The following is a 14,590-nucleotide window of genomic DNA, read 5'->3' as shown; positions in this document are numbered from 1 at the left end:
CCTCAAAGCTGCTGCCATCAGCACAAACAAGAAGGCAGCTGTGAAAGGTGAAGTTAGCAAAACTGAGCCGTAGGGTTATCATGGATATTTAATGAAACGGAGACATAAAGCATCCAGGTGAGCCTATGCAGAGAATTCAATATTTGCATTTGCTTTCAACATTAATCATACAGTCGAGAGAAACACTAAACTGTACACAGAGTACTTGTGGCGTTTATCAGTTCTTGTTGATTTCCACTACATAGACTCTTGCAACACATGTCACACATCACAAAATGTGAAAAGGGTTGAGGTGTATGAATTCTTTTGCATGACTCTGAATTGCTTTGTTGCTGAAAATGTGATATAAAATTACCTTACAATATACTTGAGTACATGTTGTATCCATGGAGTGCCTTACAAAAGCAATCTCACTCTTGGAGCCTTTTCACATTTTGTCTCATAGAATCAGCAAGAGCAACGGGGCAATTCATAAAATAGGTGGCATTATGAGGAAAGAACACCAGGTGGAAAAAGAAAAGTAACATCTGAAGACAGGAAGTCAAAGCTTGGGCACAAATGGGTCTTCCAAATGGACAGTGACCTAAAGCATGAAGCCATAGCCGTTACAAAGTGGTTTAAAAATAACAAAGTTAATGTTCTGGTGTGGACTACAAACCTGACCCAGTTACACCAGTTCTGTCAGAATTATTGAAAACTACTATGAGAAGCTCATGGAAGGAAAGCAAAAACATTTGATCCAAGTCAAGCAGTTAAAAATTGATGCCACCAAATAATGAGGAAATGTATAATGTATACATTGTTCTGATTTTGAAGACATTCATAGATACATTTCAAACATGTTCCCTCATTATAGTGTTTTTGTTTTTATCAAAAAGAAATATTTTAAGTGATTTTAAATGTGTTAGAAAAAGCTTTGGTAAGTTTGGTCTGATTTAACTTCAGAGAATGTCTTTATTTGAAGTATATAGACTGTATTAGTCTGAAAATCCATTTCTTTTTATTCCACTTCACACTTCTGCATTTCACAAAACGTCCCAAGAAAATGAAAAAAAGTTTGTAATTGTTACATGACAAAATGTGGAATAAAGGTCAAGATGTATAAATACTTCTGCAAGGCACTGCATGTAACCTTTAGGCATATTTCTGAGCTAACAGAGGGGAAAAGGAAAGTATGCAGCTTTCTGTCCCCATTACTGTGGTTTAATCCCTGCAGGAAAAAACAACAAAAGGCTGAAATTATTCTCCATATTTTCTATCTTTAACCTATGAAGTTAATCCCTTGTCAAGGTTTTTATTCCTCTCCCAGTGAAGCATATGCGATATTCCCCGCCAGTGTTTGAGTCGTATAAACAATTAACTTCTGACCTGCAGAGTAATCAGTTCTGCTGCCAACACTCAGGAGAAGCAGGTGAGAGTGACCTCACATCTCCACACTTCGGTTTAAGGCACAACTGTGAATTGGTGAGTTTAGAGAGACTACTGTCTAATCTAATCTAATCCAAACAAAAAAATCTCAGACATAGATTTGTGCTTTAACTTTATTATTTCATAATGGGAAGTTTGAATTTTTACATGTTAAGTCGTAAGAGTAAAAATGACTTTAATCTTGCTTTTCCCCAGAACTTTGCCCTCTGAATCTGTCTTACTACATTCAACCTGCTTCGTTTCTACAGGCCATTTTAAACCAGGACATTTTTTTTTCTTAAAAAGACCATATTAGGTTCCAAACATACACCAATTTTTCTTTTCTTTTTTTCTCAAAATGCCTAAAAGAAAACTGGTTACTGTTCAGAGATTACACCATTCAAGGTAAGGTTTTTGCTTTTTTTGCTTCCTCATGTTTTGGTAAAAAATGTACAATTTCCTTGTTAAGTTTGGGTGGTGATGATAGTTGGGCTTAACACACAACCCTGATAACCCGGGGTAGCTTTGGATCGGTTTGCTAATGGGCACATTTACAGAAATAAATGATGCAATCAACTTATTTACGTTGAAAAAAATGTTAGGAAAAGAAATCATTTTGCACACATTCAATATCATAAATCATTATAATCAGAAAAATACCTTCTCTTTACAAAACTTCTCAACTGGGCTAGGACTGTCTTAAAGTAGGATTTACATTAAGGTAAAGCAAGTCAAACAAAAACCCATTAGCAGGTCTGCTGGCTTACTTAAGGATGATGGACTCCTAAACATTATCTGAACTTGCTGTTTTTCACTGAATCTCTCCAGGTGTTAAGAAAATGTGCTCTTTGGCCCTGATGTAGGAATTTGACCTTGGCTCAGTGTTTGCCTTTCACTCAATTTTGTTATGTTTAGCTTTCAAGGTATGAGGGATGAATGGATATAACACACTAACATCTGTCTCCTCATACCCACAGGCTCTTGATTTTGGGTTGTTTTATTACAAAAATATTCTCACTTTAAGCAAAGCTGTTATATAGTCTTTAGAGTACAACTATTTTATCACCCCAGCTATTTGATGCACCGTTTTTCTATGCGACACTTTGTTGTCAGTGAAAGTAGTAGATCTGAAGCAGTTCAGACTGTTGTTAGCTTGTGTGGTTGAATCTCCTTTGATGTAAAAATGTATAGAAAGTGTGGAGTTGTGAAGTACTTTTTGTTCAGCGATGGTGTCTTTTTATACTGTCATGAGAATAACACTCAAAAACTGTCCAAGCAAAAGAAAGAAGAAAAAAAAAACTATCAAAACATTTTTCCGTTCTAATAAATTGAAAAAAATCACAGGTTTATTTTTCTTAAACTCTGCCTTCTAACATTTTATAAGTAAGTAGCACTTCACATGGTTCTTAAGATGGTAAATGTTCTTTTCCCTTCGTCTATGCATTGTGGAATGATAGTTAGGATACCTCCCAGCACCTTTTTCCCCCTCAGCTTTATCTCTAATTTATTAACCTGTACCTTTTTTACTATTATTGTTCTTTATTTTTGTGAGTTTATTATTAGATTTCTCATTGTTCTTTTCCTTTACTTAGTAGATTAGTTGAATGTTTCCAGCCTAGTTAAAGAGTTTGTTGACTGAACTATTCTAACTGGATCAGGATGTTTCTGTTTGAGGGTTTCTTATGCAGACCCAAAGAGACATGGCCCTGAAGCAGACCAAGAACCCACTGGAACTAATAAGGTTTTTTTCTAGCCTGGGAACACCTTGTAATTTCCCAGAATGAGCCAGAAAGTGTTGTTTGTGATACAAACAACACTTTCTAAGTTTTCCTATTGCTGGTGTTATGGTAACACCAGCAATATCTTGAATGGATGGAGTGGGTTTGGGCTTTTTGGCTCAGAAAACACCAAAACAAATGGACCTTAATTATGAATAGAAAAGCTCCTTATGGCCACTATTGAGAATAAAGTATAAAACAAATAGCCAAATCAACACATTCACCAGATATAGATCAGCCTTGTTCTTTAACCATCTCAATACCCAAACTTATGCATGAAAAAGAAAGAGCATAAAACACACCCCTTTAAAATCTAGAGAGATTGAACAAAAAGGAATTAGGAGAGATCCTTTTCTCTCCCTCTGTTTGTTCCAACCTTGTAAAATCTTGTAGAGGAAGTCTCATTTGTACCAAAAAACATACCAGTTAATATAGTTTCTCATTGTACATTGGCTGCATTATGACTTTCCAAGAGAGTCACTAATTGTGGATAATTGATGTTCTGTAAACATAACCTTAAGTGAACTTTTTTTCCACATTTACTTGATTCAGAATTGGCACACAGTGGAAAGTTGTTTCACTTGGAGAGAACTTGGGATTAAACAAAATTTTGGCCGTACTTTGTGGGGTTCTGCATTTATTGATAATTTATCTTTGGTGAACACACAAGATCACTTCAAAGCAAACATTTTCAGCAAATAGAGTTTGATTAATTACTCAGGCTTGCCCACAAGGTTCTTCTTAGCAAAGACAACTATTTTGTCGAAGCTCAATTTTCAACACAAACACAAAGCTGTTGAAAAATCAAAGAGCTTTGTAAGGTGCCAGAATTCCAGCATGGTGAATGATGAGTAAATATATACTAAAACAAAGCACAATGACTTAAAATGTTACATCAAGTCTGAGTGTCTGCCAAATTGGCCCCAGGGAGTCACTTACTGATGCTAAAGAACTATATTATAGCAGCTTTAAGGTCAGGGTTGTCTTTACAATGTTGTGGGGAAACGGATCAGAAAGCAAAGCAAATCAATCGTATTATTTTATAAGCCTACAGCTACAAATTCTGAAGTATTGATTGTATGTTTAAATATGTGAAATGTTCAGTGTTCATGTTATTTGGAACCTATGATGTTGAGCTAAAACAATATGACCACCAATGAATAAATGATCTTGCAACAGGAGTGCAATTCAGGGTAATAAAAGCACCAACTGTGACAATGAATTGGAGCAAATCATCTCTACAACCTCAGCAGATACCTGAGGGACGTCATTAACCACCAAAATACGGCGAGAGTGCTTTCTTCTCTCTTGTTGTTCCAAAAATTCAATTCAACTAAATTGGCCAGGATTTTCAAATCAACTCATATAAGGTAAAATACCTGTGAAAACAGGGTAGCTACATGTTTATTTGTCAGACACATTGTTAGATTGAATGGTTTGATAGTTCTAATAATCTAGTTCTAGATTATTCCCATCTACTAAGCTTGTTGTAGCAGTTATAGTGGTGGAGTGGACACACCACATGTGGTCCTCAACGCAGCCTTCCTGGGTTTGATTCCTGACCACAAGACCTTTACTGGATGTTTTCCCCTTTTCTTTATGCTTTTTCTAATTTAAAATAACATTCCTGTTATGTTGATTTTCTTTACTTTGTGGAGTTTGATTTTTATGCACAAATATGTACATTTTATACTCTTTTTAAATGGGCTGTATTATGTTCACCAGCCACATAGTATTATTTAAAAGTACAATCTTGTAGCTACCTTCAGTTGTTATAAAAAAGCTATACATATCAAAAATGACTTAAAAGATGACTTTAAACTTTGTGATTTAACACCTCGATATTGGGCCTCTATCTCTTTAAAATTTCCTGCTCTTTCTGAAACTTCAGGAAGTCATTACAACATCAATCCTTTCTTAACCCATTAACAATGTTTTTACCAGTTTTGCACTTAGAATTAGCTTGTATAATGAGTTCAGCTAATGCAGGGTTCCACCAGATGTTTGCTAATTGCTGGTGGCTAGTCTGAAGGAACTGAGTGGGGGAGTCATGTGAGAGGGCTACTCTGTGAGGTGGAAGCTCAGAAGCTTGGAAACTCCAGCTCAGAGGCGGAGCTTCGTCTTCGAGCGCACCGCTCAATCCACCCAGGTGTTTTGCATAGCTGAATGGTTGCCATGGGAGATTCAAAGACTTCCCAAACATGCATGAAAGAATCAAAGTAACACCACAGGTATGTTTTTGATGACACAATTCAATTAATGAATTGATTACACATAATTAGTAGTATGTCTTTAATTGTTTTCTTTTACATGATTAATGTTATTGTGATGCAGAAAAACATTGACAAAAAATAACAACTGATCTGGACTGTGATGTTGAACTTTACGTATCAAAAATATTAGTTTAATTGTGTTGGAAAAATGCATAAATTCAAACAATTGCGTACAGGTATAGGGTAAGCAAGGCTCACATTGGCTGTACTGTTTTGAACAGGTTTACTACAACACACATCTCCACAACTAGTAAACTATGATATTCAACACTGTAGCTGACAGCTGAGAGATGAGCTGTTGTTGTTTTGTATCAAGGTAAGTGAGAGTCTTTTCTGTATGAATTTGAATGTTGCCCTCTTAACTTTGGTGGTTTATGGCATCAACAATCACTGAAAATTTCTGCCTGCTGCAATGTTTTTCTCTCTAAATATTCACAGCATTTTTTTCAAATCCAAACTACTGCCACATGAGTAAAATCTGTTTATAACTCGGCATAAACAGACTGAGATTTCCAGCTGAGGAAATCTAATACGCCAGTATCAGTGTCTGGTTATTGATTCTATCCATAGAGAAGGAAACAGAAGAGCTTTCAGTTTGCCAGGGGAGGCGATGCAAAAATACACTTTTAAGGGCTTCCCTGGACCTTTACAGCAAACTTTGAAAGCTAAATATCATGGTACACAGCGAGCGCCTGGTGGCCGGGCTTTAACCCACGGAGCCCAATCAGGCTAAATAATACATATTTAGTTTAAAAGATACATATATGATTAAGCTAAGTTAATATTTAGCTTAATAAATTTAGCATTAAGCTAAATATTTATTTAGTATTAAGCTAAATATTTATTTAGCTAAATGCTAAATTTATTAGCTTAGCTTTAGCTTAATAAATTTAGCATTAAGCTTAGCTTAATGCTAAATTTATTGAGCTAAATAAATATTTAGCTTAATAAAAGCTAAATATTTTATTTAGCTTTTATATAAATAATTTAATTAAATTATTATTTAATTATTATTTAATTATTACATATTATTTATTAAAATAAATATTTAATTTAATAATTAAATATTATTATTTCATTAATATTTATTTAGTTTAATTTAGCATTAAGCTAAATACATATTTAGCTTAATAAATTTAGCATTAAGCTAAATAAATATTTAGCTTAATAAATTATGCTAAATGTTTAGCATTAAGCTAAATACTTATTTAGCTTAATGCTAAATGCTAAATTTATTAGCTTGGCTTTAGCTTAATAAATTTAGCATTAAGCTAAATAAATATTTAGCTTAATATTTAGCTAAATAAATATTTAACTTAATGAATTTAGCATTAAGCTAAATAAATATTTAGCTTAAATATTTAGCTTAATGCTAAATTTATTTTGTAAACTAAATATGTATTATTTAGTCTGATTGGGCTCCGTGGGTTAAAGCCCGGCCACCAGGCGCTTGCCAGCGTGCCCCACCTCAAGGCTTGGCTCCAGAGTGGGGCCCTGGTGACCCGCGTCACCAGGGCCCCACCAGGGCCGAGGGAACACTGTTTCCAATGGTGGTACTCATCATAAGGGGTCTTTGGGCTGCACTTGGTCTGGTTCCTCACCTAGGACCTGTCTGCATTGGGTGACCCAACCAGAGGCATGAAGCCCCTGACAGTTCCTAGGATCACTGGGACACTCAAACCCCTCCACCACGATAAGGTGGCAGCCTATGGAAGGGATGTGTATGTGTGTGCATGTTTATATGTGTGCATGTGTGTAAAGAAGCAATTCTTGCAGTTTCTTAAACTCCTTTAGGGGGCAATTTACATTGACCAATTGACCTAACCTACATGTTTTAGGGGATGTGGGGGAAACCAGAGCACCTGGAGAAAACCCACGCAGGCACGGGGAGAACATGCAAACTCCACACAGCAAAGATGTGACACATCCTCTCTGTGCAGCTGCAGTGCTAGCCACTGCATCTCCGTGCTGCCCTTTTTTTTTCTATTTCAAATTCATCTTAAAGTTTTAGTGTGTTTTTGAATTGGGTTAGGAAGGGATCTTTTTTTTAGTTCTTTAATGGGAGGAAAAAAACTGGCCTTTCTAAATTTCCTCATAACGGAGTGTCGCATGGCACGATGGTTAAAGCTAGATGTTCTTGATTTTAGTTCACTCTTTTCTTTCTTTTTTTGATTTCTTGAAACGCATAGAGTTTTGCATTCTTTTCCAAATTGAAAGCTTTGGCTTTTTCCTTTTATCATCCTCCATGTTGTCCAAATTCTCCTGGATGGATCCTGCAGCGAAGTCTGTCATTTCTAAATACCGGGGACAAATTGATGAGGTTTCTTCTAAGAAATCCTCCTCAGAAGAAACCTCTTGATGTAAAACTTCAAAGTGGTCAGGTTGGCTCTCTTTCTCCTCCTCTTGAAAATCTATGAACTCTTGTGGTGTTTTTTGTTCGAGATCTTCCTTCTCATCTGTCAGAAAGTTGGCAAGGTCTAGATAGTCATTTGCTTTTTCCAAATTAATATTTCTCTCACAACTTACTTGCTGATATTTTTCTACTTCTTGTTTCAGTGCAGCAATGTCGGTTTCATATCTACAATGCAGCACCTGGTATAAATCTTTTATCTTCTCTAACTCAGTCTGTGCATCCCTTTCCTTCTCTTGCAGTAATTCTATCTCTTTTGCCGTGTTTTCTCGGAGGGTGGCATTTATGGCTTTCATATTTTTGAGAAGCACCACGTTCTTCAAGTGTTCTTTTGTCTCCTGAATTATCTTTATCTGAAGCTTTTCCACCTTCTGTAGAAGTGAAGAATGGCTTGTTTCATATTGGCCCATATTACATTTTAAATCTTTTGCGATCTTCTTGAATTTCTGATGCAGGGTCTGGACCTCTTTTGACATTGCTTCATATCTCAGTTTGTAGATTTGCTCAAGGTCATCTCTCTTTGCTCTATCTGAACTGGCTTTTTTTTCACGCTCTAGCTCTTTCTCATGTGTTTCCACTTGGGCTTTAAGACCAGAAACATCTCTTTCATATTTCTGATAGAGTTCTTCATATGAACGTTTCACCTGGTCCAATTCTGCCTGTAAGCTTTTTTCGCTGCTTTGCAGAAACGTGAACTCTTTTGTCATTGATTCATAGATATATTCTCGATCTTCTCTCAGATTGTTAATTTCCTTGAGGTCTTTCTTTGCTCTATCTGAATTGGCTTTCCTTTCACGCTCTAGCTCTTTCTCATGTGTTTCCACTTGGGCTTTAAGACCAGAAACATCTCTTTCATATTTCTGATCGAGTTCTTCATATGAACGTTTCACCTGGTCCAACTCCACCAGCAAATTGTGTTCACTGATTTGCAGAAACGTGAACTCTTTTGTCATTGATTCATAGATGTAGTCTCGATCTTCTCTCAGTTTGTTGATTTCCTCGATGTCTTTCTTTGCTCTATCTGAACTGGCTTCTCTTTCATGCTCTAGCTCTTTCTCATATGTTTCCACTTGGACTTTAAGACCAGAAACATCTCTTTCATACTTCTGACCGAGTTCTTCATATGAAAGTTTCACCTGGTGCAATTCTGCCTGTAAACTTTTTTCGCTACTTTGCAGAAATGTGATGTCTTCTGACATCTTTTGAAACATATTGTCCTTTTCAGCTCTTAGATTCTCAAGGACCATTTGTACCTCACTAACCCTCTCTTCATAAAACTTTTGCATCTCGGCCTCCTGCCTCACCAGAGCAACGTCGGATTCATACTTGGAGCAAAGCTCCTCGTGGGAAGTCTGGAGTTTGTCCAGTTCTTCTTGAAGGGTTTTGCTTTTTTCTTTCTCAGCCTGGATTTCTGATGTAAATGCTTCTTGGCTGAGGAGGTGGGCCATCTTTAATTCTACAAAGTCTTGTTGGAGCATCTTCTTGTTCTTATATTTCATATCATTGTGCACCTTGGAAGCGAGGATCGCAGCATTAACAACTGCTGGATCACTAAGCTTCTCTATTCTCTCGAGTTCCCTTTTTGTCTCTTTGCCCTTGTTGATAAACACTTCTTTAAGAGCTTTCTGCCTTTTTAACTGGAGTTTCGTTTCTTCCAGCTCTGCTTCCAGCTGGGCCAGTCTTTGATTGTCTTCAAACCTGTGGGCTCTCTCCATTTCTAAAAGAGAGCCCATCCTTTGGATTTCCTCGTGCAAAACATTCGGGTGCACAGGAGGGAACCCGCCTTGGACATTTCGATGGATGCCCCTTCTCACCTGGGGTCCCATCATTCCATTGTGGCTTCTCGGGTTTTGATAAGACATTTTCCCTCAATACGTTGTCCAAAATCTATCGATTTCTAAATTACCTGAACGGTCGTTTTGAAAAAGCTTTGCTAATGTCTGAACTAGTCAGTGATACAGCAATGAAAAACATGCAGAATTCTGTTCTATATGTATAGTTTATGACATCACACAGACTGCCTAACTAGTGACATCACAGACTCTTCTTTTGCTGGTGGTGTTACATCATCCCACCAGCAAATGGCATACTTTTTATTCTTGTTTATATTCAAAATAGTCTGATTCACTTGGATTTTGTCCCATATATGATAATTTCTTTTGAACTTTTTTCAGTATCTATACATAAGAAAGTAAATTTTGCTTGTTTAGTCAAACATTTATTTTCTTGTTCTTGTGTCAGCAAACATTGGAACATTGATCTGGGAACAGGTAACGGTTTGCTAAGTTAATGCCATAAATATAAATATGAAATCATTCAAGTGGACACACTTTTCAAAACGTTGAAATTTTGTCTCAGTCCACAGAATATTTTCAAAAACATTTAAAGGATTTTCAAGATGTAGTTTGACTAATTTGAAATGGATCTTAGACTTCTTTTAGTCAATAGTGGTTTTCAGCTTGGATCTCTCCAACTGATAGAATTTGTATTTTGTTGTTAAACAATGATCCCCACTCAAGTTGAGGTCTAACTGGATGTAATTGTCGTTCTGGGCTCTTTTGTGACTTTCTGGATGAGCTATTGTCGTGCTCTTGGAGTAATGTTGGCCACCATTCCTTGGAAGGTTCACTACTGTTTAATGACTTCTCCTTGTGTGGATAATGTTTAATTGGTTTGCTAGAGTCCCAAACGACTGTGTAACTCTTTCCAGACAGATAAAATCAATGGCTGCTTCTCATGTGTTCTTGACTTTCTTCAAATAAGGAAATTCTGTGTTGCATTTTGGGACCTTTTAGCCCGCTTCATGCAGCCCATGTCATGCAGGTTAGTTAATAATGAATTGACTGACATAAACCACACTGTCCAGGTCTGGTATATGTGAGTTAATTCATGATTTTACCAGCGCAGAAATTATGTTTTCACACATACCCAAGATGATTTGGATAGTCGTCCTCCCTCAGTGAGTAATGCCTTTAAAACAACAACAAAAACATTTCTTAGGTTCTCTAAATGTTAAAATTAGTTTGATGGTCTATACCTATGAAAAAAAAAGCAAAAGACTTAGAGGAGAAATATTTTTACATTACGAGAGAGGATTAGAGTCATGGAAAAAAGAAGAAGAATTCATGTTTTTTTTTCTTCTCAAAATTGTGACTTTAAGCCATGAGGACATCGGTGTCGTCACGACAGCTAAGGGGTTAAGTTTGCTCTGTTTTCTTGAACCTGAATATGGAAAACATGTTCTGGATAGAGGAGCTGTGTTCTGGAAGATGGTGTACAGAATTTCCAGTTGGCTCTGCTGGAACAACGAATGAGTCCAGACCTGCAGGGGAGTGCTGGCAGAGAGGTAAGGTGGAGTAAAATATGGAATATCTTGCTGACAGGAGCAGCGAGAGCAAGTTATGCCAGGCAGAGAGAGTGAGTACAAGATGAGCCTTGGTGTGAAATCAGATCCTGGGTGAAACGGACAAGCACAGGTGGGTCGGTGTCTCCGGGTGGAAATGTTAGAACTGCTGGGTCCTGACTTGTCTATGGCCAGACTGTACTGGATTGAACTGGTCATACTGATACAGACACACTACTGTAGTGTTGGGGGTGGGTTCTGCACCAGGCCATGGATGCCAGGCATGCCAGGCATACCACACAACTCCCAACTGGCTGCAGCACTTGTTTTGGCAAATAGAAGCTGAAAAAAATTATGAGAAATGACACAGAAAGTATCACTTCACTTTGGGCTCTGCAGGTTAAAATGGAACAGTTAAGTGCAGCATTTTGGAAGAGCATTAAAAAAACCCCTTGGATCTTACACAGTGTACATCCATAAAATTGTGTCATTTATTGAGGTTTTTATGGGATAGTTCAAAACAAAGAAGAACTTCATAGTGAGGTGAAAGAAAGGAAATATTATTTTCAAAATATTTAACAAAATAAAACTCTGAGAACCTCTGGTTTTCAGACACACCTATTGCTGCCAGTCTTTGAGGTATGTTTCCACCAGCTTTGCACATGAAGGGACTCATTTTGTGTTATATTTGCGACCCAAGCTTAAACTTGCATTGAGGCTTTTGTTCAGAAAGCATAACTGCAACAGAATATGAGTTATCAGAGTAACACAAAGATAGAGGTTGTTGTTTGTAGTGCCATTAGCTAGAATAATGGATGAGCAGAAAGGAATAGAAACATCAGCGGAAATGAAATTGTGATGAGATGCTTAGATGTAAAGAGCAGAATGGAGGTTTAGGAGGAAACCAGTTAGCTTCTGGTCAGACAAGAGCAGAATGAACGGCATCCTCCTGTCAGAGCTGAGGGGCACCTGATCAACATCCAGTGAATTTCCACCTCGACTACAATGTGGCCTCTAAGTGAATGCACTTTGCAGTGAGGAGAATTAACCTTCTCAATGCTAAGTTCTTGATGTATGAGGTTGAAGAAGAGCCAGTGAGTTGAATTAAGAAACGGCTTCATTCCAGACCAACTCAGGCCTGCTTTTCTTGTTTTATTGTTGGTGTCCTGGTCAATTCCTTCTTCCTTTTTTCATTCTTTACACTGTCAGTTAAATGTTAAGTATTAGTAAAACTTACAAGTCCATTGGACCCCTTTCCTTAAACTGTTGATGGACTAAAACCTTTAGAAAAATCCTGAATTACATTAATGTTGTTAATACTCAAACCCTTTTAGCCTGTAGTAACAGTAGAAGTTGAAGAATGAAACTGACAGCTCCTTTGTTGTCAATTGATCTGTTTATGTGTTTCCTTGGCCTAATCTAATAATTAGAAATTACAGCTAATTATTAATGCTACATTTTGATCTTTGACTACATTAATTACAATTCTTTTGTGATTTTTTTTGAAGTTGAATTTATGTCTAATACAGAAAATTTCAATGTGACCAGAAAAACAGCAGCTTCATTTAGATATCAGTATCTAAAGATGGTGATTGTCTCTGAGGTGAGACCAGTGGGAAGAACCACAACTAAAATATAACAAAAATGAACAAAACTAGGCATGAAAAAAAACAACCAAAAAAACGAACCCAATAAAATCAGGCTTCAATTTCTAGGCAGTACAAGAGCATTGAATTCTTTCTTTCCCCTGTCCGAACCAGCCTCGAGAACCTCCATAAATGTTCAGAAAAGGAGACTGTAAACCCAATGTTTGCGAAATGGCAATCACCAACTGCTAGGCTGAGGTAAGACATGGCACAGAGCTCTGAACTGAGATGTAAGCCCTTCCAAGTCAGAGCTGAGCCACGTTTTCAGTGAGACAAATGACAATGTGTGAACTAACATGGAAAAATAAGCCATTTCTGAGACTCCTGCCCCACAGTAGCCAAAAGGTTTTTTGTTATCCGCTTGGTATGTCCTATTTGATCAGTTAGGAAGGATTCTCTGTGATGCACTAAGCCGTGTGATGTTCCTGGCAGCCAAGAGTCCGTATGAAAGCTATAATTTCTCCTCTCATTCGTCTGAGCATAAAAGGCTTTTTTTCATGGAAGTGCTTATAAGAAAAACCAGCAGAGGTACATCAGATTGAAAAATGCAATCATTTTCAGTGAAGCCTTTTTCAGGGAAAAGGAGTAAGCGTTTGGCTGAGTAAGGGGAAGTAGTGGATAGACATCTTAACAGTATGTGTGCTGGAGCTCCATGTGTTTCTTCTTCAGTGTTTATGGGACATTTAAAAGCCTCCAAATGTGCCGCGGTTTGCAGCCCACAAGTCCTTCCCAAAGCCCCGGGCGAGCTGCCAACACAGGCTTACAGTTCAAATGGGACACAGTGGAGTGAGAGCTTGGAGTTTTAGCAGGAGAGGGGGGGAGCTGCTGACTTTTGTCTTAACTAAGCTTCCTCTATGCTTCGAATGTCGACAGTGTAAGCAGCTTTGTTTGCTTTTATTTCCATTTTAACATTAATGCATCTTTAGGATGTTTCAGAGTGTAAGCACTGGCATTTTGTGTCCACTTACTGAGGCCATCAAAGGAGCTGAAACTGTTTATCTTTGAAGTACGTATTCTGTACCTCAAAGAGACTTTTTACAGCGTCAGATGTTGGTTAGAGCTGTAGACATCTTGTTGCTTTTTCCCAGACAGATAAAAAGAGACCTACATCAGAAATCAGCCTAGTTAGAGCCTTCTAAAACCCACTTCTGGACAAAACAAGAAAAAGACAAGCTCTTAAAAAAATGCCTGAATTATTGGAGTTTAGCATACAGTTGGGAGAAACGCTCATAATGTTTGCCTTGAGTCTGTCAAAAGAAAAAGTGGGAAAAAAAGACTTTTCTACAGCTTAGTCAAAGAGCAACTTTTGTGTTCACATCAGTTTCCTAAAATTTGTCTGAAGTTGACCAGGTTCAATGTTACAGAGTTCACTGGTTCAGCATTGCAGCATGAGATTTACACCTAGAAAGGGAATCTGGAAACATTTAAAGAGTTGTATAAATGTGGTGACTTGGTGGTTAAACTTGGCTCATTCTATTCCCTTCTGGGTCCGCAGAATATATTTGGTGTGGCGATCCTAATCTTGGACTGACGACCCTGCCATACACTACAGTTTTTCTTTTTTTTTATTAAGAATGAATAAATACGAAAGAATCACTTTAAGTTTCTTCACTGAAGAGGCTCATTGCAACAGAGGTATAGAAACAAAAGGACTAAATCTTAACACTTGTAGCTCATCATCACAAACAGATTGATGAAACGTCATCAGGGAAATTCAAGAATTCTCTTGAATT

General features: G+C 37.3%; 1 protein-coding gene across 1 annotated transcript; it reads right to left on the bottom strand.

Moving 5' to 3' along the window:
* Positions 1 to 7,214: 7,214 nt before the first annotated feature.
* On the bottom strand, positions 7,215 to 9,730 carry LOC148154958 (uncharacterized). The gene has a single exon (XM_088013953.1). The coding sequence runs from the start codon at positions 9,728 to 9,730 to the stop codon at positions 7,607 to 7,609; it is 2,124 nt and encodes a 707-aa protein (XP_087870079.1). The 3' UTR covers positions 7,215 to 7,606.
* Positions 9,731 to 14,590: the final 4,860 nt, after the last annotated feature.

The sequence above is a fragment of the Poecilia mexicana genome, unplaced genomic scaffold, assembly GCF_051168715.1.
Source record: "Poecilia mexicana isolate PSO_F unplaced genomic scaffold, ASM5116871v1 scaffold_16, whole genome shotgun sequence".
Classification (NCBI taxonomy): domain Eukaryota; kingdom Metazoa; phylum Chordata; class Actinopteri; order Cyprinodontiformes; family Poeciliidae; genus Poecilia; species Poecilia mexicana.
This window is presented reverse-complemented; position numbering and strand designations above follow the sequence as displayed.

What these genes read in the sequence shown, in the direction of transcription:
- LOC148154958 (XM_088013953.1), bottom strand. Translation starts at nt 9,730, where the DNA reads ATGTCTTATCAAAACCCGAGAAGCCACAATGGAATGATGGGACCCCAG.